At 43.5% G+C, this 22,118-nt stretch overlaps 1 protein-coding gene across 1 annotated transcript in view; it reads right to left on the bottom strand.

Annotated features, from left to right (window-relative positions):
* Nucleotides 1–14,621: 14,621 nt before the first annotated feature.
* The window catches only part of Rfk (riboflavin kinase), a 9,378-nt gene continuing 1,881 nt past the window's right edge, over nucleotides 14,622–22,118 (bottom strand). The window contains exons 3-4 of the mRNA XM_055614128.1: nucleotides 17,348–17,450; nucleotides 14,622–16,502 (exon numbers count right to left, since the gene is read on the bottom strand). Of these exons, the coding sequence (XP_055470103.1) occupies nucleotides 16,372–16,502; nucleotides 17,348–17,450 (234 nt within the window). The 3' untranslated portion in view covers nucleotides 14,622–16,371. The remainder of the gene's footprint in view (nucleotides 16,503–17,347; nucleotides 17,451–22,118) is intronic.

The raw sequence follows: 22,118 nt of genomic DNA on the forward strand, positions 1-22,118 counted from the left end.
AACTTCTTTTCTTTTTGTTTGTTTAGTTGATTGGTTTTGTTTGAGGCGGCATATCAAGAAGCGCAGGCTAGCCTTGAACTCCTGATCCCCCGGCCTCCACCTCTAAGAGCTGGGATCACAGGCATGCACCGCCATGGCCAGCAGCACAGTGTAATAAAACTGTGAACATAGCACACCTCTGGATTTCACGAACACCTGCAGTGAGGTGGACTGCTTCAGAATCACAGTCATCCTTTTCCTCCTCTGGAAATTGGCTTTAAGACCTCAATAGACCCCTAAGTCTCCAGATACTCAAGTTCTTTATATAAAAATGACATAGTGATAAGAGCTGGGAGATACCTCAGATACCATGCTTACCTGGCAAGCATGGGCCCTGAATTCACTCCCCAGTACTAAAACAACAACAACAACAAAAAAGAATTTTGTTTATGGCTGGGAGTGGAGGTACACACTCTTAAAGCATTTAGAAGGTGGGACAGAGGGCAGGAGCTGGAGGTAATCTTGCATTATATAGCAGGTTTGAGGCTGGGCTGGGCTACATGAGACCATCTCCAAGCAAGCAAATAAACAAGCAAAATAATACTTGCACGGATGGACACTACCCAAATCTTCCTGATGTCTCTAGTGGACAGTCCCTAATGCTGTTATGTTGTTATACACTACATAGTTATTAACTATAGTGTGTGGAATAATGATTGTCTTTCTCTACACATACACACACACACAGAGAGGCAGAGAGAGAGACTTCTCTCCAGAATACTGTTCATGGTGCAGTTAATTCTATAGGCAAGAAACCTAAACATATAGAATGCTAATCCACTTGTTAACACAGGCAGCAAATGTACTCATTTTTCATGGAAGCGTAACAAATGACGACACATTAAGCTGCCTAAAGCAACACTCGGGGCTGCAGACGTAGCTCAGATGGAATAGCGCTTTGCTCTCCTGCATAAAGCCCAGCAGTCCAACCCCACCCCGGCATAAGCTGGGCATGACTGTGTGAGGACCTATTCCCAGCAGGAGGCTCAGTTCAGGGTCATCCTTGCCTGCAGAGTGAGTTCGAGGCCAGCCGGGGACACACAAGACTCAGCCTCAAAATAATTAATTAACTAGATTTTGAAACTGCTCAGAGGTCAACAGGGTGACTCAGTGGGTAAGGACACTTGCCACCAAGCTTGGCAACCTGAGTTCCCCCAGGACCCTCAGAATGGAAGAAAAGAACCGATTCCTAAGTGTTGTCTTCTGACCTGCACACTGAATTGGTGGCGTGTGTGCATGTATGTAATTTTAAAGAATTCAGTGTCAACCTTAGAGTTCTATGGACCAGAAGAGCAGATGGGCGCCTCTGCAGTCTCTACTCAGGGCTTCCAGCAGCTGAAGTCGTATTTAAACCAGGCTGGGTCATGAGCAGACGCCCTGGGGAAGAATGTTGCCAATTGTTGGCTGGTTCAGTTCCTCGTGCCTGTCTTGCTGAGGTCTCTTTGCTGGCTGTTAAGCAAAGGATCCTTTCAGATCCTAGAAATAGCTCTGCGGGTCTGTTCCTGGCCTATTGCTCTTCAGATCCCATGTCCTGGTTTCAAGGTGAACTGTCCCTCGTTTCACGAATATGTAGTTAAGTAGTTGTTCACTAGCCGGTGGTATGCTTAGAAAGGTTACAGAGCCTTGAGGGGTTACTAGAAGTATGTCACTAGGGGTGGACTCCGCGGTTCTATAGACTGGCCCTACTTTCTGTCCTTTCTCCTCTCCCACACTGCCTGCAATGTGACTCCCCGGCCTCTGGCTTCTGCCACCATGTCTCCCCCATCCTGTGGGCTGTATCCCCTCTGGAATGCAAGCCAGAATAAACTGTCTGCCTTAAGTCAGACTTTGTCAGGGTGTTTTATCAGAAGAGAAACTAGGCCACCCAGTGACCATACATGGAATTCTTTCATGGTTGAGCCCTTTGGACTTTTCCCTTATACTGCCAGATAGGGGGAAAAAATCTCTCTTTTGCCCTTTCCCAAGCTATGTATGTATGTATTCCAGCCTCACACTCCTAAGTGTCCATTTCTGGTTCCCCAGGGCTGGGATCACAAGTTCACACTATGGGAAAGGTTTTGCTGAGAAATATTGTCTAAAGTTGGCCTTTACAAATCAAACTTTCCCCCAATCTATAACCAACTTAACACTGTGCTTTGAGGTGATTTATAACTGTGGACTCAGTCTGCTTACATACTGTGAGCTCAACCTGTTCAGAATCCACGGACCTACAAGAAAGACATGGCAATCAATCTTACTGTACCTTGAACACCCAACGCTCCCTACTTTTTCCTTTGTGGCGCATGTATGCCCACGACTCGGAACAATGTGTGCACGAGATGTGGTAAAAGTCTAAGACCATTCATTGGAAGCAGCAAGGCATAAAAAGCAATACCCCACACACACACACACACATGACACATGGGCAAAGGGCGATTATATCTGATGTGGCTTTGTGTACTGTTCTGAGTCAGTAGGACCAGAAAAAAAAAAATTGCTCCCTTGTAAAAGGCTGATTAAGACAAAAGCTTCTGTGGCGATGTGAATAGGAAAAGCCTCCCATAGATCCATGTATTTGAACACTCGGCCCATAGATATGAGGTGGTATGGCTTTGTCGCAGTAAGTGTGGCCTTGTGGAGAATGTGTGTCATTGTGAGGTCAGGCTTTGAGGTCTCATATCCTTAAGCCACGTCCAGTGTGGCACGTAGCTGCTTCTGCTGCCTGCAGATCAAGATGAAGAATTCTCAGCTGCCTCTCCATTACCGTGTCTGCCTGGGTGTCTGCCATGCTTTCTGCCATGACAATAATGGACTAAAGCCCTGAAACTGTAATCCAGCCCCAGTTAAATGTTTTTCTTTATAAGAGTTTCTGTGGTCATAGTGTCTCTTCACAGCAATAAAACCCTAACTAAGACAGTTCCTCATTCCTTTTTGGTACAATATTTGTTGTGCAGTTATTTATATAGAGGAGATGGTTGTTTTTCAAGACTTCTTTAAGGGCCAGATGTGATGGCACATTCCCAGCAGTTGGGACACTTGGGAGACAGAGGCAGGTGGATCTCAGTGTGAGTTCAAGGCCAGCCTGGTCTACATGGTGAGTTTCAGAAGAGGTAGAACAACATAATAGAGAATGCTTATCTTAAAAAAAATTTTTATGTAATTATATCACTTTAAAATTAGATTGCTGTCCTTTAGATCATAACAGCAGAGACCAAAAAGCTTCTGAGTAAATTAGGTCCTCTCTTAGGATACCAAGAGTTAATCTTTCTTCTTTCATGTGACATTATCATAATACAACACAATATGCAATTAGTTTTGGTTTTTCAGGTGGTTACATTAGGTCTGTATGGTAATATTATGACAGACACAGGTTTTCATTCCTCTTTAGTCTTGGGTTTATTAAGGATAAGAAATTTAGAAGTTACTTTAGGATTCAGCCTACCATAATCAATAATGCTTTTTTGGCAGTCAGTTTAGCAAAAGAATCTTGTAAGTGGGGCTGGAGAGATGGCTTAGTGGTTAAGAGCGCTGTCTGCTCTTCCAGGGGGCCTGGGTTCAATTTTCAGTACCCACATGGCAGCTTCAACTGTCTGTAGCTCCAGTTCCAGGGCCTCTGACATCCTCATGCCAATGGACATAAAATAAAATACTAAAAAATCATTCTTTGAAAAAAAGAATCTTGTATATATAATGAATAAATTGTGAAAAAAATAAAACAAAGTCCATGGATAATAAAAAAAATAATTTTGTAAATGTTTGTTCTATTTGAATTCATCAATTCCACATTGGGAAATGGTAGAGCAGAATCAAAGCCTTCACAAGATAATGTTTCCTTTTGTTTATAATTTGAAACTTAGCACTTTAAGAATGAGTTTACAAAGATAATAGAAAATATGCTATAACAGTTACATGCAATAATAAGCAAGATATAAAAGTTTATGCATATGACCACTTTGAGTACACTTCCAAAATAAAAAATAAAAACCTGTGTGGGTTATGTAAGTGAAACTAGAAAGCAAAGATAAGCAAGACATACTGTCTGCCTCCAAAGAACTTAGTATGGAGGTGAAAAATGATATGTGTACAAATAATCCAGGAACATGGAAAAGGGCAGGATTTGCTCCGGTTCAGAGGGAAAACATCAGTGAATCACAAAAAGCTCTTAGAAGCAAATGGAGCAGGGTGGTGGTGCACATCTTTAATCCCAGCAGGGGCAGGCAAATCTCTGTGAGTCCAAGGCCAGCCTGGTCTACAAAATTAGTCCAGGACAGCCAGGCTTGTTACACAGAGAAACCCTGTCTGAATGAAGAAAAAAAGAAAATGGATACAAAGACCCAGCTTTGTTTGTTTGTTTTCAAGGGCAAATTAAGAGAAATGTTTTGGGAGAATGAAAAAATCTTCAGAGTTCAGTAAAAGAGGAAGGCAAATCTCTAGCTTGATTGTCCTAGGCTCCAAAAAATGACAGGCATGCTTCACGAGAACTTGAAATCATAGGACAAGGTCAAGGAAAACAGGAAAGGAGAAACTGCCCTAGGAACAGGACAAGACAAAAGTATTAACACAGTGTCTTTGGTGGGTTCTACCTTCTTTCCCCAAATCCTTCCCGACTTCTTACACTCTTGGTTTATTTAGAATTTTTTAGACAGGCTGGCCTGGAACTCACTATGTAGATCAGGCTGTCCTCAAATTCCTAGAGATTGCTGGCCTCTGCCTGGATGAACTCAGAGTCACCTGCCCCTGTTGAGATTAAAGACATGCACCCCAAGCCCCGCTCTGCTCTTGATTTTAAAGCACCTAAAGATCTTGGGCTGGAAAGGGCTCAGCAGTTAGGAGCATGCACTGCCTTGCAGAAGACCCTAGTTCAGTGCTGAGCACCCACACAGGGCAATGAACAGCTGCCTCTGCCTCCTGCTGCAGACAGACCCAACGCCTCTGGCCTCTGCAGCCACATGCTCAAACCCACGCTCAGACACACAGACATAGAGACAGGAGGATCGATAAAGCTTGGTGGCTGCCAGCTTCACACATCTGGCCTCTATGTGAGCACACACACAGACACACACACACACACACACACACATACACACAAGCACCCACGCAAGAAAATAGATCCTGGCCAGGTGCTGGCTTGACACACTATTTCTGTTACATTTCATCTTATTCCATTCATTCGTAAACCATCTTTCCCTTTTGAAAAGCTTTGGAAGATATCTGAGGCGAGTCATCGTTCCTGAGGATCCGAGTTCATCTTGGGCGACTTCCTGAGCTGCTCTGACTCTCCGCCGCTGTGGGAAGCTGAACTGCAATCCTCCTGCAGACGAATGACTATGCACAACGCTCCCGGTTTGCGGGAGTTCAGTCATCCCGTCCTCACAGCACTCTCACGCTCTCCCTAACCATGGATCTGTTTTTCCGGGATTTACGGAGCCACATTACACAGGGGAGGGAAACGGAGATTTAGTTCCCCCTATAAACTTAGAATCTGGAAATAAAGACACGCTCGGCCTCTTTGAACAAAATTGTTCTATTATCCTCTGAAAAGCAAATAATGGTTTCAAGTGACCCATCATTAACGAGATTCTCTTTTTACTCAGTTTCCTAGCAGCCTGAGAAATAAGACACCTCTCTTTCAGAACCCTTAGCAGTGCTCTGCTCCCAAGCCGGAAGAAAACAAGATCATTCTTTTTTTTTTTTTTTTTTTTAATTTTTTTCTTATCAGTTACATTTTATTAACTCTGTATCCCAGCCTTGTCCCGATCCCTCATTCCCTCCCAGTCCCTCCCTCCCTCCCTCATCTCCACCGTGCACCTTGCCAAGTCCACTGATAGGGGGGACCTCCTCCCCATTCATCTGATCCTGTTTTATCAGGTATCTTCAGGACTGGCTGCAAAGCTCTCCTCTGTGGCCTAACAGGACTGCTCCTCCCTTGGGGGTGGGGAGGCCAAAGAGCCAGTCCTTGAGTTCCTGTTAGAAATAGTCCTTGTTCCCCTCACTATGGGAAACCAATTGGTTACTGAGCTACCACAGGCTACATCTGAGCAGAGGTTCTAGGTTATATCAATACATGCTCCTTGGTTGAATGTCAGTCTCAGAAAAGACCCTGTGCCCAGATATATTTGGTCCTTGTGGAGATCCTATCCTTTCCTCATCCGACTAACTCCCCTTCTTTCTTATGATTCCCTGTACTCTGCCAAAGGTTTGGTCATGAGTCTTTTCTTTGAAAACACTGTTAGTTAGAGTCTTTCAAATGCGCTCAGTAGACTCCTGTCAATGTTCAATGCGCATCCCATCTGTCTTTCAAAACGAGGATTGATAATCTTACCCCATGTCCGCTCCCTTGATTATCTTTTTTAGGTGTATAGATTTCATTATGTTTATCATATCTTATAGGTCTATATAAGTGAGTATATACCGTGTTTGTCTTTCTCCTTCTGGGATATTTCACTCAAGATGATCTTTTCTAGATCCCACCATTTGCCTGCAAATTTCATGATTTCCTCCTTTTTGATTGCTGAGTAGTATTCCATTGTGTAAAAATACCACAATTTCTGTACCCATTCCTCCGTTGATGGACATCTGGGTTGTTTCCAGGTTCTGGCTATTACAAATAAAGCTGCTATAAACATGGCTGAGCAAGTATCCCTTTTGTGTACTTGAGCAAACTTTGGGTATATACCTAGCAGTGGAATAGCTGGGTCTTGAGGAAGCACTATTCCTAATTGTCTTAGAAAGTGCCAGATAGATTTCCAGAGTGGTTGTACCAGTTTACATTCCCACCAGCAGTGGAGAAGGGTTCCCCTTTCTCCACAACCTCTCCAGCATGTGTTGTCCCTTGAGTTTTTCATCTTGGCCATTCTGATGGGTGTAAGGTGATATCTCAGGGTCGTTTTGATTTGCATTTCCCTGATGGCTAATGAGGATGAGCATTTCTTTAAGTGTTTCTCTGCCATTCGATATTCCTCTGTCGAGAATTCTCTGTTTAGCTCTGTTCCTCATTTTTTAATTGGATTACTTGGTTTGCTGCTTTTCAGCTTCTTTAGTTCTTTGTATATACTTGATATTAGTCCTCTGTCAGATAAAGGGTTAGTGAAGATTCTTTCCCAATCTGTAGGCAGGCGTTTTGTTTTGATGACAGTGTCCTTTGCTTTACAGAAGCTTTTCAGTTTCATGAGGTCCCATTTATTGATTGTTGCTCTTAGAGCCTATGCTGTTGGTGTTCTGTTCAGGAAGTTGTCTCCTGTGCCAATGAGTTCTAGGCTGTTCCCCACTTTTTCTTCTAACAGATTTAGAGTTCTGGTTTTATGTTGAGGTCTTTGATCCACTTGGACTTTAGTTTTGTGCAGGGTGATAAATAGAGATCTATTTTCATTTTTCTGTATGTGGACATCCAGTTGGACCAGCACCATTTGTTGAAGATGCTGTCTTTTTTCCATTGAATGGTTTTGGCTTCTTTGTCAAAAATCGAGTATTCATAGGTGTGTGCTTTTATTTCTGGGTCTTCTATGCGGTTCCATTGATCCTCCTTTCTGTTTTTATGCCAATACCATGCAGTTTTTATTACTATTGCTCTGTAGTACAACTTGAGATCGGGGATGGAGATACCTCCAGATGATCTGTTGTTGTACACGATTGTTTTGGAGATTCTGGGTTTTTTGTTTCTCCATATGAAGCTGAGAATCTTTTTTTCAAGGTCTGTAAGGAATTGAGTTGGTATTTTGATGGGAATTGCATTGAAAGAAAACAAGATCATTCTTGGCTGAAATGATCCAAGTTTCAAGTGAAGCAGACACAAGTCCAACAAACACACTAGCAAGAGTTCGACTGACTTCAGTGAAACTTGCCACACCCCACTCTCTTTGAGGCGGCCATAGCTCCATCTCACAAGAGTTTCACTAGGTTACATAACCAATCTCATCCCGGAGAAAACTGATTCTCCTTCAGCAGCCATTGACTATCGGTTGCTCTTCATTGATGGTCAGACCTGAAAGTTTTCTTCTCCAAAAAAAGGATTGTTTTGCCTGCAGGCTTGTCTGTACACCACATGCACAAAATGCCCAGTGATGCCAGAAGAGGGTGTCAGATGCTCTGGAACTGGAGCTACAGACACTTGTGACCCACCCTGTGAGTGCTGGGAATTGAACCTGTGTCCTCTAGAAAAGCACCCAGTGCTTTTTATTTGTTTGTTTTTTGAGACAGGGTTTTTCTGTGTAGCCTTGGCTGTCCTGGAACAAAAAGAGTGTCATTCCTTAGGAAGCACACACCTTGATTTTAATTAAGAGCACTGGCTGGCCGGGCTTGGTCACTCACTCCTTTAATCTCAAGCTTTCGGAGAAGCAGAGGCAGGCAGATCTCTGTGAGTTCGAGGCCAGCCTGGTCTACAAAACGAGTCCAGGACAGCCAAGGCTACACAGAGAAACCCTGTTTCAAAAAACAAACAAACAAACAAAAACAATAATCCAAGCAGTCAAAATAACAACCAATAAAATTACGGAAACTGAGGGGGCTGGAGAGATGGCTCAGTGGTTAAAAGTACTGAATATTCTTCCAGAGGATCCAGGTTTCTTCCTCAGTAACTAACCGCAGCTCCCAGCCATCTGGAACTCCAGTTCCAGAGGCTCTAACACACTCTTGTGGTACCTGTAGGTACTGCACGAACATGGTACACAGAACAAAACACATATAAATGAACAATAAATAAAAATAGCTGGGCATGGTGGCACACGCCTTTGATCCCTGGCAGAAGCAGGTGGTTCTCTGTGAGGCCATCCTGGTCTTCAAAGCAAATCCGGGGCAGCCAAGGCAATATAAAGAAACCCTGTCTCAGAAAAATTAATAATAATAAAGATTAAAAAATTTTTCTTTTTTAATGTGACTGAACAAAAAAGGGTGGGGAAACCCAACAAGGTGTGTGCCCGGGCATCCTTGTTCTTCAACCTAGCATGACGGGGCAGTGCCCATCTGGGGTGAAGAGGGTCTTACTACCAACCTATTAAACAAGAACAGGAGACAGGACTTATCACCATCTACAATGCAGACAGGTAGGAAAGACTAGAGTTTATAGAATGCCCTACAAAGACGAGTTTTTATGACTTGTTTTGATGGGAGTTCTGAGCAGGGAACCATGTGTAAGGGAGAGAGGAAAGGAGAGCAAGAGAGAAACAGAAACTGGTCAGAGAATTTGTTGTTGTTTTGACTTTTGTTTGTTTTTTTCGAGGCAGGGTTTTTCTGTGTATCAGTGCTGGCTGGCCTGGAACTCAATCTATAGATGAGGCTGGCTTCAAACTCACACACACACACACACACACACACACACACACACACACACACCTGCTTTTCTTTTCCTTTCCTTTTTTTTTTTTTCCTATCTGACATGTCAGTTGTTCTAAATACAAAGAGAAAAGATCTCAGAAGGAAAAACAGCTCAGTTCATACAATGCCTGCCTCACATACCCAAAGTCCTGAGTTCAAGCCCTGGTACCACTAAGTCCTGTATGATATACACATCTGTAATTCTAGCACTCAGAAAGTGACAGCAGAAGAATCAGAGTTCACACAGGCTGCACGAGACCCTATGTGAAAACAAGAAAGAGAAATACTTTGTGAAGTTTTTCTCTGTCATTCGGAGCCATTTCTCCAGGAATTTCCTGGAAGTTTTTTCAATCAAGAGTATGGACTAGGAGAGGATGTGTTTCAAATGTAGACTTTGGGAAGCCTCTGGCACTCACATAAGTCTCCTGTGCTGTTGTCCTGTCCTCTGCCTCTCAAGGGGACTGGAAAGAATGGGCATTTCCTTTTTGGCTGCATGGGCAGAGGTAGAGTTCTGGCTCCCTTCCAAAGACGTGCACTCACACATTATCTCCTAGCCACCCTGTGCATGTGAGGGAGCCGAGGGTGTGATGGAGACAGGGTGAAACAAACTGGGATTTCTCCCGAAGAACTCCCTGCTCCTCAAGGTCAAACACTTATCTTATTCCCTCTGTAACACCCTCCCATCCTCACATAGGCAAAAGTTCTAGCTGCTCCATAAATCTGTGCAGCGTTTGCTCACAGAAGTCACTGTGACTTCTAACAAAACAGGTCCCCTACAGAGGACTGTGCCTTGAAAGTCTCAAGTCTCTCTGGCCATTAGGAAAAACCACCACCACTGACAAAACAATACTTGACATTTGTTGAGTGCACACTCTTTTCTCAGGCAGCCTTGGTGTTCATTTGCATGAACCAACGCATTTACTCCTTTACTGTCCTGCTTTGTAGCATGACACTGAGTCACAGAGGACTGATTTGCCCAGGTTTAAAGAGAGTCCATCTCCTCCACCACCACCAATCACAAGAGGAAATTAAAACAGGGACTTTCACACCAGAGACTATAAGTGGACAGCATTTATCCACTTGTCCCACCACCCGCTATCTTTAAGCCACAACACACTAATCTGATTTCAGACTGCATAGTTTGAAAAGCCCTACGTTTGGGGAAAAGACCAAACCTGCCTGAGTAACTTCACTGCAATCTCCAAAAAAAAAGTGAATTCTCTGTAAAATGTCCCTTCTGAAGAAATGCAGTTGTAAAGCGCCCCTTTTAACAGACTTCCAGGAGGCCCTTCAGCCCTCAGGATGCTGGAAACCTTTCCTCCGGCCCCTTCTGCATCGCTTCCTCATTAGAAGCAGCCATCTTTGAATGGGGTCTCTTTGAGGATCTGCTTTCCCAACATATATATAGTCCAGTTTCTGGAAAGCATGCACCTGCCCCGCAGCCAGACCCTACACTGCAGGTGAAAAGGTCACCTGTTTTTGTGCACTGTTCTCTAGGACTGTTCGAAACAGGACGACAAGGAAACCCATGCCCCATCCCCAGCCAGAGACGGTTGCTGGGGTTAAGGAGGAAGCACACTGCTCCGCCCCCTTCCCTTCTCTAACTGCAGTGTTTCAGGCGCAGAAAGGCAGGGTGGGCAGGAGGGGCTTTTAGTCTCATAACGTTACCCGCACAAATGAGTAAAAAGGTTCCGTGTATAGACTTATCAAAGCACACTGGGAATAAATGGGCACATGGGTGTACTAATGCCCTATCAGAAGAGCCAGGCCTAGGAACCTAATACTCACAGCACCAACCCAGGGTCTAACCCGGACCCCATGAGAAGCACACCTGACAATATGGCGGCTCCACCAACCGGTACGGCTTATCATCTGACTACCGAGTTTATCGAGGGACCATCAGAGAACTGTGCCCAGGGCTGCAGCCTTCAACTCCATCAGCTCTGTGCCTCTGCCTCCAGAGAGGCCTCCTTCTGCAGGGTCTCTCTCCCTCTCCACCACCTCTCAGGCAAGCACACCTGCGTAAAATATAAGAGCACGTGATTGCCAATGGCCAGGTGTCCATGGAAAACAGAACTACTTGGTAAATTGTATACAACGCTTAGCGAATATATTCAGTAAAGACACAGCCATGTCCACCCGTGTTTCAGACAGAGACAATCTCGACACTGACATAGGATCACAGATTCCAGTCAGCCTGGACTACTTTTTTTGAGAAAGTCTCCACTTTTTTTGTTGTTCTTTTTTCTTTTTCTTTTTCTTTTTTTTTCGAGACTTCTGGATTGACCTCCAGTATGCACCTTACTTAGAAGATATCTAAGAGATTAAAAAAAAAAAAAAAAAAAAGGTTAAAGGAAATCCACAGGAAGAGAAAGCAGCTAATCAGAGTTAAGTGTCCAATTTTGAAATATATTGGGACACTCAGAACATTACTATCCGGTTTTGTTGACTTAAAGAAACTCCTCTCTCTCTCTCTCTCTCTCTCTCTCTCTCTCTCTCTCGTGCACGTACATGCGCACACACACACATACACACATACTTATTGACACAAATACTACATGGATAACCTTTACTATGAAATGCCTTCAAACCTGTAAGTAAAATTACTCCCTGCTCAGCTCCAGAAAATCAGAGAAAATTCTAAACAGGCTAAAAGGACCTTTGTCCTGACCTGAAATTCCCTTGAGTGATGAGGTTGGCAGCAAGAAATCGGTGTACATGGCTCTGGACAGAACCTGTACCTCATTACCTACATTGACTTCCAGTCTTTATATCCCCCAAACATTAAATGTGGCTCTTGAACACACTGAGTAAAAAATAAAAATGGGGGACTGAAGAGATGGCTTAGTGGTTAAGACTACTGGTTGCTCTTCTAGAGGACCTAGTTTCAATTCCCAGCACCCACACAGTGGTTCAAAACCACCCATAAGGCCAGGTCTTCTGGCCTCCTTGGGCACTGCATGTATGTGCTACACAGACATACATGCAGACAAATGCTCATACACATACAATAAAAAGAAAGAAAATTGTGGTGTAAAGCTCGAGAATGTGAATCCAGCACTCTGGCGGCAGAGACAGGTGGATCTCTGTGAGTTGGAGGACAGCCTGGTCTACAAAGCATGTCCAGGACAACCAAGGCTACACAGAGAAACCCTGCTGGGGGGGGGGGGGGGGACCTGTCAAGTGTGAACCTCTCGAGGAAGGAGCAAGCTTACTGATCAAACCCAGGTAGAAGTTTTCATATTTTAGCCACACAGTGGCACACAACTGTAATCCCGGCACTTGGGAGTTTTAGGTAGAAGTTTAAACTCAAGGCCAGTCTGAGAAATATAACAAGACCCTGTCTCTAAAAGGTTGGAATCCAGGCCAGCAAGATGGTCAAGTGTTAAAACAGTGCCTGCTGCCAAGCTTGACAATCTGAGTCCAATACAAGGACCAGCTAAACAGAAGAGAACTCACTCCTAGGGTTGTCCTCTGACCCTCACATATCCACTGTGCTACACATATACACACACTCACAACATATATACATACACATGCACACAAAATAAAACAGGAAGCAAACCAACCCACCCAAGACAGGAATAGTGGTACACTTTTCATCCTAGCCCTTGGGAGGCAGAGGCAGGTGGATCTCTGAGTTCAAGGTCAGCAAGGTCTATATAGAGAAACACCCATCTCAAACAAATCAGACCTCATCCTAAAATATGCTAAATGTTCTTACACAAATAAAATGAGACTAAAGGTTCACAAGGCTGGGGACGGAGCTCATGCCTAGCACAGCATGTGACTTGAGCTATGAGCTGCAGATCAAGAGTGTTTACTTCTGAGGCCAGGCATGGCAGAACACACATAACCCCCAAAACTTGGAAAGCTGAGGCGTAAGGACGTCAGTGAGTTCCCAGTGGGCCTGGACTATACACACAGCAAAATCCTGTGTCAAAAACAAAAGCAAAACAAAGAGGAGAAAGCCAACTCAAAAGTTCATGCTGTTTCCCAATTCTCTGAACACTCTCCAAATATAATTAATGTTTTGTTATTGTTTTGGGTTTGGTGCTGGGGATTGAAGCCAGGCCAAGTATAGCCACTGCCACTGACCTATGTGCCCATCCCTGCCCCTCCCCCTCTTTTAAAATGAGACTCTTCCTATGCTGATCAGGCTAGTCTCAGACTTCAGGGCTAAAGTGACCTTGTTTCAGCCTCACCAACGCTAGAGCTCCAGGAGCATGCAACCATACCTGGCTTTCCCGTTTTCCTATAGCATGCTACGTTATCATTCTTAGTTTTCTGAATCATTAGTATGTCAAGTACTGAGACTGCCATCTACGGAAACTTGTTCTCCAGTGTTTCACTTGTGCTTATGACGGCATCTCCTCTGGCAGGGCTGATTGGTTTCCTAGCTCAGTCTCTTAAAGGCGAAACTGATTCTTCTCCATCAGTCTCACATCTGGTCCAACCCCAAGGGGAACAGGAAGATGGCAGCAATTTCATCAAGAAAACAAAACTACTAGCTCTTCCATCTCCCTGTCACATCCATGCCCTGCTTGCAAGCTGCTAAGCCATCTCAGGAGTTCCAGTGCACTTTGAAATGTACACACACTTAATAGAAAAGAATGACCCACATCAATGTGTGGGGTTGCTGGCGGCACAAGCCGTGGTTAGAGAATTGTCTGAGACTACACAAGAAGTCGGATTTGCTTCCTTTTCTGGCCACTTTAACTCCTAATGGAAACCTCCATTCTTAAAGAGATGACTTTTGAGCAGTCATATCCTCTGAATGCTTTTCAAGTAAATCCAAACACTGTCCTACAGGCATTTTAAAAGGGGTGGTGGTACATACTTGTAATCAGTCCCAGCACTCAGAAAATAGAGGTAGGTGGATATCTAAACATTCAAGGCCAGCTAGAGATAGAGACCTTATACGGTCTCTTAAAAGGAGGGAAGACATTTGCAGGAGTGGGGGGGGGGGATTGAAGGCAAAGCTTTTAATAAGAGAAATAACCATTACTTGATAGGTCTATTCAGGACTGTAAGTACACCTTAGAGCGACAATCCACCAGTAAACTTGAACGTATAAGACTCCAGCTGGGGGCTGGAGAGATGGCTCAGAGGTTAAGAACACTAGTTCTTCCAAAGGTCCTGACTTCAATTCCTAGCAACCATATGGTGGCTCACAGCCATCTTATGAGATCTGGTGCAGTATTCTGGCCTGCAGGCACACATGCAGACAGAACCCTGCATAATAAATAAGTGGGAGTTAAGCTGTCAGGGGAGAGGGGAAAAAAAAGTCAAAATTCAGACTACTCAAAGTGGTACTGTAATTTCTTATAATACAGCAACAATATGGTTTTTGAATTAACTAAGCCCTACACCACACAACCATATAATTCCAAAGCAATAACAAAATGACATTAGCAATGAGGACATAATTAGCAGTGAGTTGTTCTTACTAAAAAACCCAGATTTTTTGTACTTTCCATGTTTGTGTTTAACTTAGCTTCATAAATCCACTCATAATTAAGTATGGGGTTTCCAACATCAAAAACTATTTTCAAGGCTAAGGATGTCACTCAGTGGTAGAGCACTTGCCTAACAATCTTTCACGGGGCTGAGTCTCATCCCTCACCACACCCCACTTGCACACACTATACGGACCAAGTCTGTGTGTGTATGTTAGAATTACCTTCATACTTTAATATGCACCCTCCCACCTGGCAGTGCCTCCACACCAGCAAATATGTTGCCAATGGAAACAAGAGAACTCAAGCCACCAAAAGTCAAGAGTAGGAGGGAAAACGGGAGATAAAAATATGTAACTATTCCCTCCATTTCTGGAGCTACAGGGACTGTTTAGATGAGCATTAAATTATATGTAAGTAGCTGTTCATACAGAACTACAATTACTTTGAAAACAAGATCACACATAGAAAATACTTCTACATCATTTAGTTATCAAGTTTCTCTAATGGGAAAAGAAATAGTCTTTTTTAGAAAACTTATAAACAGGTTTGTTGGTGCATTCCTTCAATCCCAGCAAAAATAGGTGGATGTGAGTCTGAAGCCAGACTCAGGAGGAGGAGGAGAAAGGGGGCAGGGGAAAAAATGGCTGTGTTCATTTCAATCCCAAGGAAGCCTATAAATGAAGTTTGGTTTATATTTTCTAAATGCAATGCACATTAGCAGCTGACCACCATTCACAAACTGAGCAGAATGGCAGACACACAAGCAATCTCTGAAGCACATGGCTGTAGGACATTCCAAATGGGAAGAACATCAATCACTTGCAGGGGAAAAAAAATGAACCGAAGTCACAAAAACGTTAAGAGCAAGAACATGCACTCTTTAAAAAGGCATTTCAACAACCTAGAAAACAGTGTATGGCTGTTAAGAGGGAAAGGGGCCGGGAGTCTAGTTCAGTGGTTGCACTTGCCTCGCATGTGAGGCACCAGGTTCAATCCTCAGTACCGTGAAGAAAAGCAAAGGCCCTGACATGGGTGTAAGGCCATTTCAAGCTGAAATGAAGCAGCCCTACACAGAACACTGGGACACTACAAGGAACTGACTTCGTGGGAAATGAGTGACTCAAAACTCAAAGTTTGTAGGTCTGTAAAAATATATTAATGCACAAAATAATAAAAATAGACGCTGGATTTTCCTCCTTGGGTAAGCTCCACGTGATGCATTTCCAGGGAAGAGTTTCCATTGAGCAGCATACGCTTGCCGGGCTCACCAGCATCAGTGCACGGGGTTATCAAGTGCAGCCAGTCCTCACATCCCCGAGTGACTTGCTTTTCCACCCACACTCACAGGCTCTATTTCCATTACAAGACACTAGCTTTCTAGTGCTACATTTTAATCAACGTTATTACATTTTAAAAGTCTTGATTTTTTTGAGTGAATCTTTTAGTGCGATACAACATGATGGAGTAAACGCTGAAGACCACTTGACAGCTACAGGGAAAGGTTTGATTTAAAATATGATCAAGATGAGACTGTATCAGAAGCAGTGAGACATTAGTGAGTGGATAGGTAAGGTACTCTTCATCAGTGGCCATTCATAATTTTGCCTTTAGAAACTTGGAAGAAATTGTCATCTTTGAGTTTCAAGTGTTCTGGTAAATCCAGTTGTTTCTTAGCTTCTTCAATATCACCTTGAATTGCTGAAATAAGTGCCTCTGGAAGAAAAGAAAACTGATAAACTTGTAATACATTTTACTTCTCCTTTGCTCAACCCCTCCTAAAAACACATAAATAGCCACAGTGGCCACAGCCCTAGCAAAGGACAGAGGAGCAATCAGGGCTAGTCCCATGTCTTTCTCCAGGGAAAGTCAGTGTTATGCAAAATGTTCTCTCATAAGGAACAAAAAAACAAAAACAAAAAAACTTTCACATCACAGTTGTACCTATGTCAACAGGCATTTAATGACACCTGAGACAAATCTCTTCTAATTGCTACTTCTCACATTTCCAGCAACCTTCTATCCAGCCAGCCTTGCAGGGGCAGATGTCAGACAGCATCACTCACTACCTGTTAGAACTTCGGTGTCTCCTGGAACTCATGTGCTAGAAACAACCCCTAAGGGTGAAGGTATCTGGAAGTGGAAACTCTGGGAAGTGACTGGGCCAGGAGGACAGAATAGATTCCTGAGTACAGAGTAGCTGTGATACACGAATGAGCTTGTAGCCACCTCCTGAGGCAGCAAGAAGACCCTCACTAGGTACTGACTACACGCTACCATCATGCTCCTAACTCCAGCCTCCAGAACTATACACCAAATAAATACCTTGTACTTCGTCAGACCTACAGAAAACAGACTGAGGCAAACTACTTAACCTCTGTGTGGTGTTCTTTCTCAAGGAGATGGGTATAGCAACACCTCATATGGCTACTGTGGGTGACAAAGGGATTAACTTGTATATGAGACTTGAAAATAGTGCATTAAAATGCTCAACTATATGTCCCATCATAGTAGCAGCTGTAGCAGCCATAATACTATTGAAGATTAATTTAAATTCTTACCTAAAGAATCAAAGTTCTTTTCAGGTCTAAGGTAGCCAACAATGGCCACATTGAGAATTTCCCCATAGAAGTCCTCTTTGAATGTATGTATGATGTGGGTTTCCTACAAACAAAAACATTGAGAAGGTTACCCCTGGAGTTGTAGAGACAGCTCAACAACCAGTTAAAAAGCAGCAGGTCCTCTTCTGGAGGACCCAGGTTTGATTCCCAGAATCCAGAGGATGACACATAACTGTAACTTCAATCCCAGGAGATCCAACAACCTCTTCTGGTCTCCTCTGACACCAGGCACATACATGGTGCATTTTACATATATGCAGGCAAAACATTTATATGCATAAAATAAAATAAATGACATGTTAAAAATAAATCAAACTGTAGGCCTCTCCTATGAGTCCTGGCATGACCCCTGTTTAAAATGAGGTGGGAGGAAGAGCAATCCATCCTGGTTAGATGAATCAGACTTTCCTCACGCGTACATCTAAGAGCAGGAGGCACATTGGCGGCGCACACCAACAATCCCAGCACTCAAGAGGGTGAGGAATGAAACCTAGAGCTCAAAGCCTGGCTACATATAAAATCTCAGGCTGCCCTGGGTTATAAAGACCCTTTCTCAAACAAATAAACAAACACACAATCCACAGAAATAAGACAGGAAGGAAAGACCAGACTAAACGAAACTAGGATTGTATTAGAAACCGGGGACTTCTATAAACTAGAACAATCTATCTTGAGGTATATTTTTAAGTATATGACTTTTCCTGATTTATGAACCTATCCTAATTATCTGTTTTAGCTACAATCATTTAGAGCAAGAGAGAACTTTAAAACAAATTATGAAAGACCTATTTAAAAATAAACTAAACATGCCGGGCAGCGGTGGCACATGCCTTTAATCCCAGTACTCAGGAGGCAGAGGCAGGCTGATTGCTGAGTTCAAGGCCAGCCTGGTCTACAAAGAAGGAGTTCCAAAACAGCCAGGGCTGTCTCAAAAAAAATTTAAAAAAAATTTTAAAACATAAACTCCTAAAGTTCACACTCTCTTCTCCTAGGGATCAAACTCACAGCCTTTCATTCACAGGGAGATTTCCACACTAAGGCCTTGGGTCTTTCAGGCAGGCTTGGATGCAGCCCTTGAGCTCCTCTGGCTCTTGCCTCCTGGGGACTGAGAGTGCAGCACCCTGCAGGCTGCTGAGAGCCTTCTGAGCTTGTCAACAAAGGAGCAGTAGTGAAGCTGCAGCTGCTGCCCTGTTCTGCCCCATCTTCTCAATTTAGAGGGAAGAACTTGGGACATACCCTCTCTTATTATATCCACATTTCAAAATACCCTTAAAAAAAAAAAAAGAGCATCAGAAAACCTAACCAGCTATACTAAAACTGATATGGTAAAACCAAAAGCATCCAAGAAAGTCTTGAGAACAGAACTGGGGAATTTACATTAACGAGAATCAGGCCTGTGGTGCTGACCTGTAAGTCCAGCTATTTGGGAGGCTGCGGCAAGAGATCTTGCCTGTCTGGGGTACAGAGCAAAGTCAAGACCAGCTCCGGCAACTCAGTGAAACCATCTAACAAAAAATGGGTAGAGCACTGGGATATAGCTCATGGTAAGGTCTTGTTAGGTATGGGCAAGATTTCCACAATGCTATGGAAATTCAACAGTGTGATAGGGGCTCAAGGATAGAAAATAGCTCTGTAATCCCAGCACTCAGGAGCTGGGGTAAGATTACCTATCAGGCAAGAGTCCTATCAGACTAGGCTACAGGAGAGCCTTTCTCCATAGGAGATGGGCTGGACGAAGCGCACACCTATAATTCCAGCACTCTGGGAGGCAAAGGCAGGTGAATTCCAAACCAACCAGATCTACAAAGAGGGAGTTCAGGACAGCCAAGGCTACACAGAGAAACCCTATCTCAAAAATCCAAAAACAGGTGAGATGGCTTAGTGGGCAAAGGTGGTTGGCACCAACCTAGAAGATCTGAGTTTGATCCCTAATTAGATTATTAAAAACACTAGCTATTAAAGAAAATAATGATCTGGCCTATACTAAAATAGGACACTTTTATTAGGGCAAAAAGATTCCTCATAGATAGCTGTCATTGACAACTAACAATTATTAAAATAAACAGCCTGCCCTGAACTGCATGAGCATCATGACAGGGGTAACTGAGTTTCAAACAGCATAAGAATTCAAGGCAGTCCCGAAGTGGCTTGATACTTCTATTATCTGAGCAGCTTACAAAGGAAGTGAAACCTCTCCTGTCTTTTCCTTCTTCTCCCCACAGGAAAACAAGCTAGTGTTCTCTTATCAACTCTTCTTATCTCTCAAACAATTTTCACCCCCTAAATCAGCAGTCTCAGGGACTTCAACTTTGAGAGTTCAAGGTCATTAAGATCCATTACAGCAGCTCTCAACCTGTGGGTGTCCACCCCCTTAGCAAACCTCTACCTCCAAAAAAATATTTACATTTACATTATGATTCATAACAGTAACAAAATTACAGTTATAAAGTGGCAACAAAAATATTTTTTATGGTTGTAGGTCACCATAAGATGATAAACTATTAAGGGGATGAATAATTAGGAAAGTTGAGAACCACTAATTTATTAAATCAGCACTTAGGTCTGTGGTTTTCTGTGACACCCTTCTCTCTTATTAACTCCTCAAAGTTAAAATTTTAACTTTAACTCCTGTGTGCTGGCACAGGCCTGGCACTCAGAAGGCAGAGGATGGTTTATGAGTTCAAGGTCAGCCAGGGTTACATAGCAAAACCATAAAATAAAATTCTACCACTAACTCTACTTTTTCCACACATCTGGGCTACAAAAGATTATATCAAGTCCAACAAGTATTTAAGCTTGGGGGCTCCTGTGAGTAAAAGTAGGCAAGAAAACAAAACAAAAACCCTATACCCTCAAAGCAATTTTAGAGGGGCTAAGAGGGTAGCTGCTGGGGTGATGCTTCTGTGCACTGTGTATTCAAATGCTGATTTATGTACCCAGATCTGACTGCAGTCCAGACTTTGGTACTGTCATTATTACGAAGCATCTCTGACTCAATATTTTGTAAAACATTGTTCTACATCACCTGACTGGTCAAATAAAGAAATGAATGGCCAACGAGAAAGAGAGACAGAGAGGTGTGTCTCTGGTGGGACCAGAGAGGGTGGAAGTTGCCATCAGAACAGAGATGAAGGCTGTGCAAGGGTAAGACTAAGATGGCAGGTAAAGGGCCACCTGGCTGGGAAGTAGGCCACACCAGTGTTACTGGGTTAGAATAGCCGAGTATCCAGTGTCCAAATGGGTTCCCTAGCAATGGGAACAGGGACTCTCTGACATGAACTCAGGGGCTAGCTCTTTGATCAACATTCCCCCCTGGCGGGGGGGAAAGGGGGAGGACATTGCAGCCTTACCAGGCCACAGAGGAAGCCAATATAGGCACTCCTGATGAGACCTGAGAGACTAGGATCAGATGGAAGGGGAGGAGGACCTCCTCTATCAGTGGACTGGGGGAGGGAGGGGCATGGGTAGAGAAGAGGGAGGCAGGGACTGGGAGGGGATGGGAAAGGGGGCTACAGTTGGGATACAAAGTGAATAAACTGTAATTAATAAAAAAAATTTTTTTAAATAAGAAAAAAAAAATAGCCAAGTATCTGCCCAGATATAGCGCCTGAAGCTTTTAATAAATACAATAGGTCTCTGTCATTATTCAGAGCAAGGGCGGGCATATAAAAATTTCAGGTAGGTAAGTAAAATGCTGGGCCAGTATCCCGTGGCCCTGGATGGAAGGCCTGGTTCGATTCCCAGCAATGTTAAAAGACAACAGAGCAGGAGAGAGAGCAGAATGAGGTTGCGCAGCACCACAGTAAGCAGTTTTTCTAAAGGCAGTTAATGCAACTTTTAATAAGACACTAACTGGCAAAGACCAACTTCCTGAATGCTTCTTTAAAGAGCCTCACTTTGGAGCTTTTCGATGGCCCCTGCCTGTAATCCTAGCACTTAGAAGGCAGAATATTTTGGTGTCCTGGGCTACAAGAATGAGGTCTAGAACAAGCTGAGCTAAATAGAAAGATCATGTCTTAAGCAAACAAAGCAGCTGGGCATGGTGACACATGCCTTTAATCCCAGCACTGGGAAGGTGGAGGCAGGTGGATGGATCTGTGTGAGTTCCAGGTCAGGTAGGGACACAGTGAGACCCTGTCTCAAACTAATGCCTCATTCTTATTTCTGATAAATACAAATGCATGAGCAATGACAAAGACATAAAACACCTGGTAGCACACCCACATCTGTCACCTAGCACAAGGAAGACTCAAATAGGGTATCACAATACAATCCAAGCTATATTTGTTATCCTCCTGCATCAGTGAGGATTATAGGCATGTCCAATTATATGGCTGCAGCAGTTATTTTAACTCAAAATGGAGGGCTAGGGTGATGTCTCAGCAGCAGTTAAGAGCATGTAAGGACCTGTGTTTTGTTCTCACCACTCAAGCTGGACAGCTTCAGTTAACTCCAGTTCCAATGGATCCAACCTTTCTGGTTCCATGGGCACCTAAGCTCATATCCACACAGACAGACACAATACAGAATATTTAACTTAAATGGATTAAACTTGTCAGTCAAACCTGGGTGTGGTGGTTCTTGCCTTTAATCCCTGTACTTAGGAACCAGAGGCTGGTGGATCAAGGCCAGCCTGATGTACATAATGAGCTACAGGACAGCCACACAGCTTTGTAGTTGGCATCCTGTCTCACAAAAAAAAAAAAAAAAA

This window comes from Psammomys obesus, unplaced genomic scaffold, assembly GCF_907164565.1.
Source record: "Psammomys obesus unplaced genomic scaffold, mPsaObe1.curated_primary_1811, whole genome shotgun sequence".
Classification (NCBI taxonomy): Eukaryota; Metazoa; Chordata; class Mammalia; order Rodentia; family Muridae; genus Psammomys; species Psammomys obesus.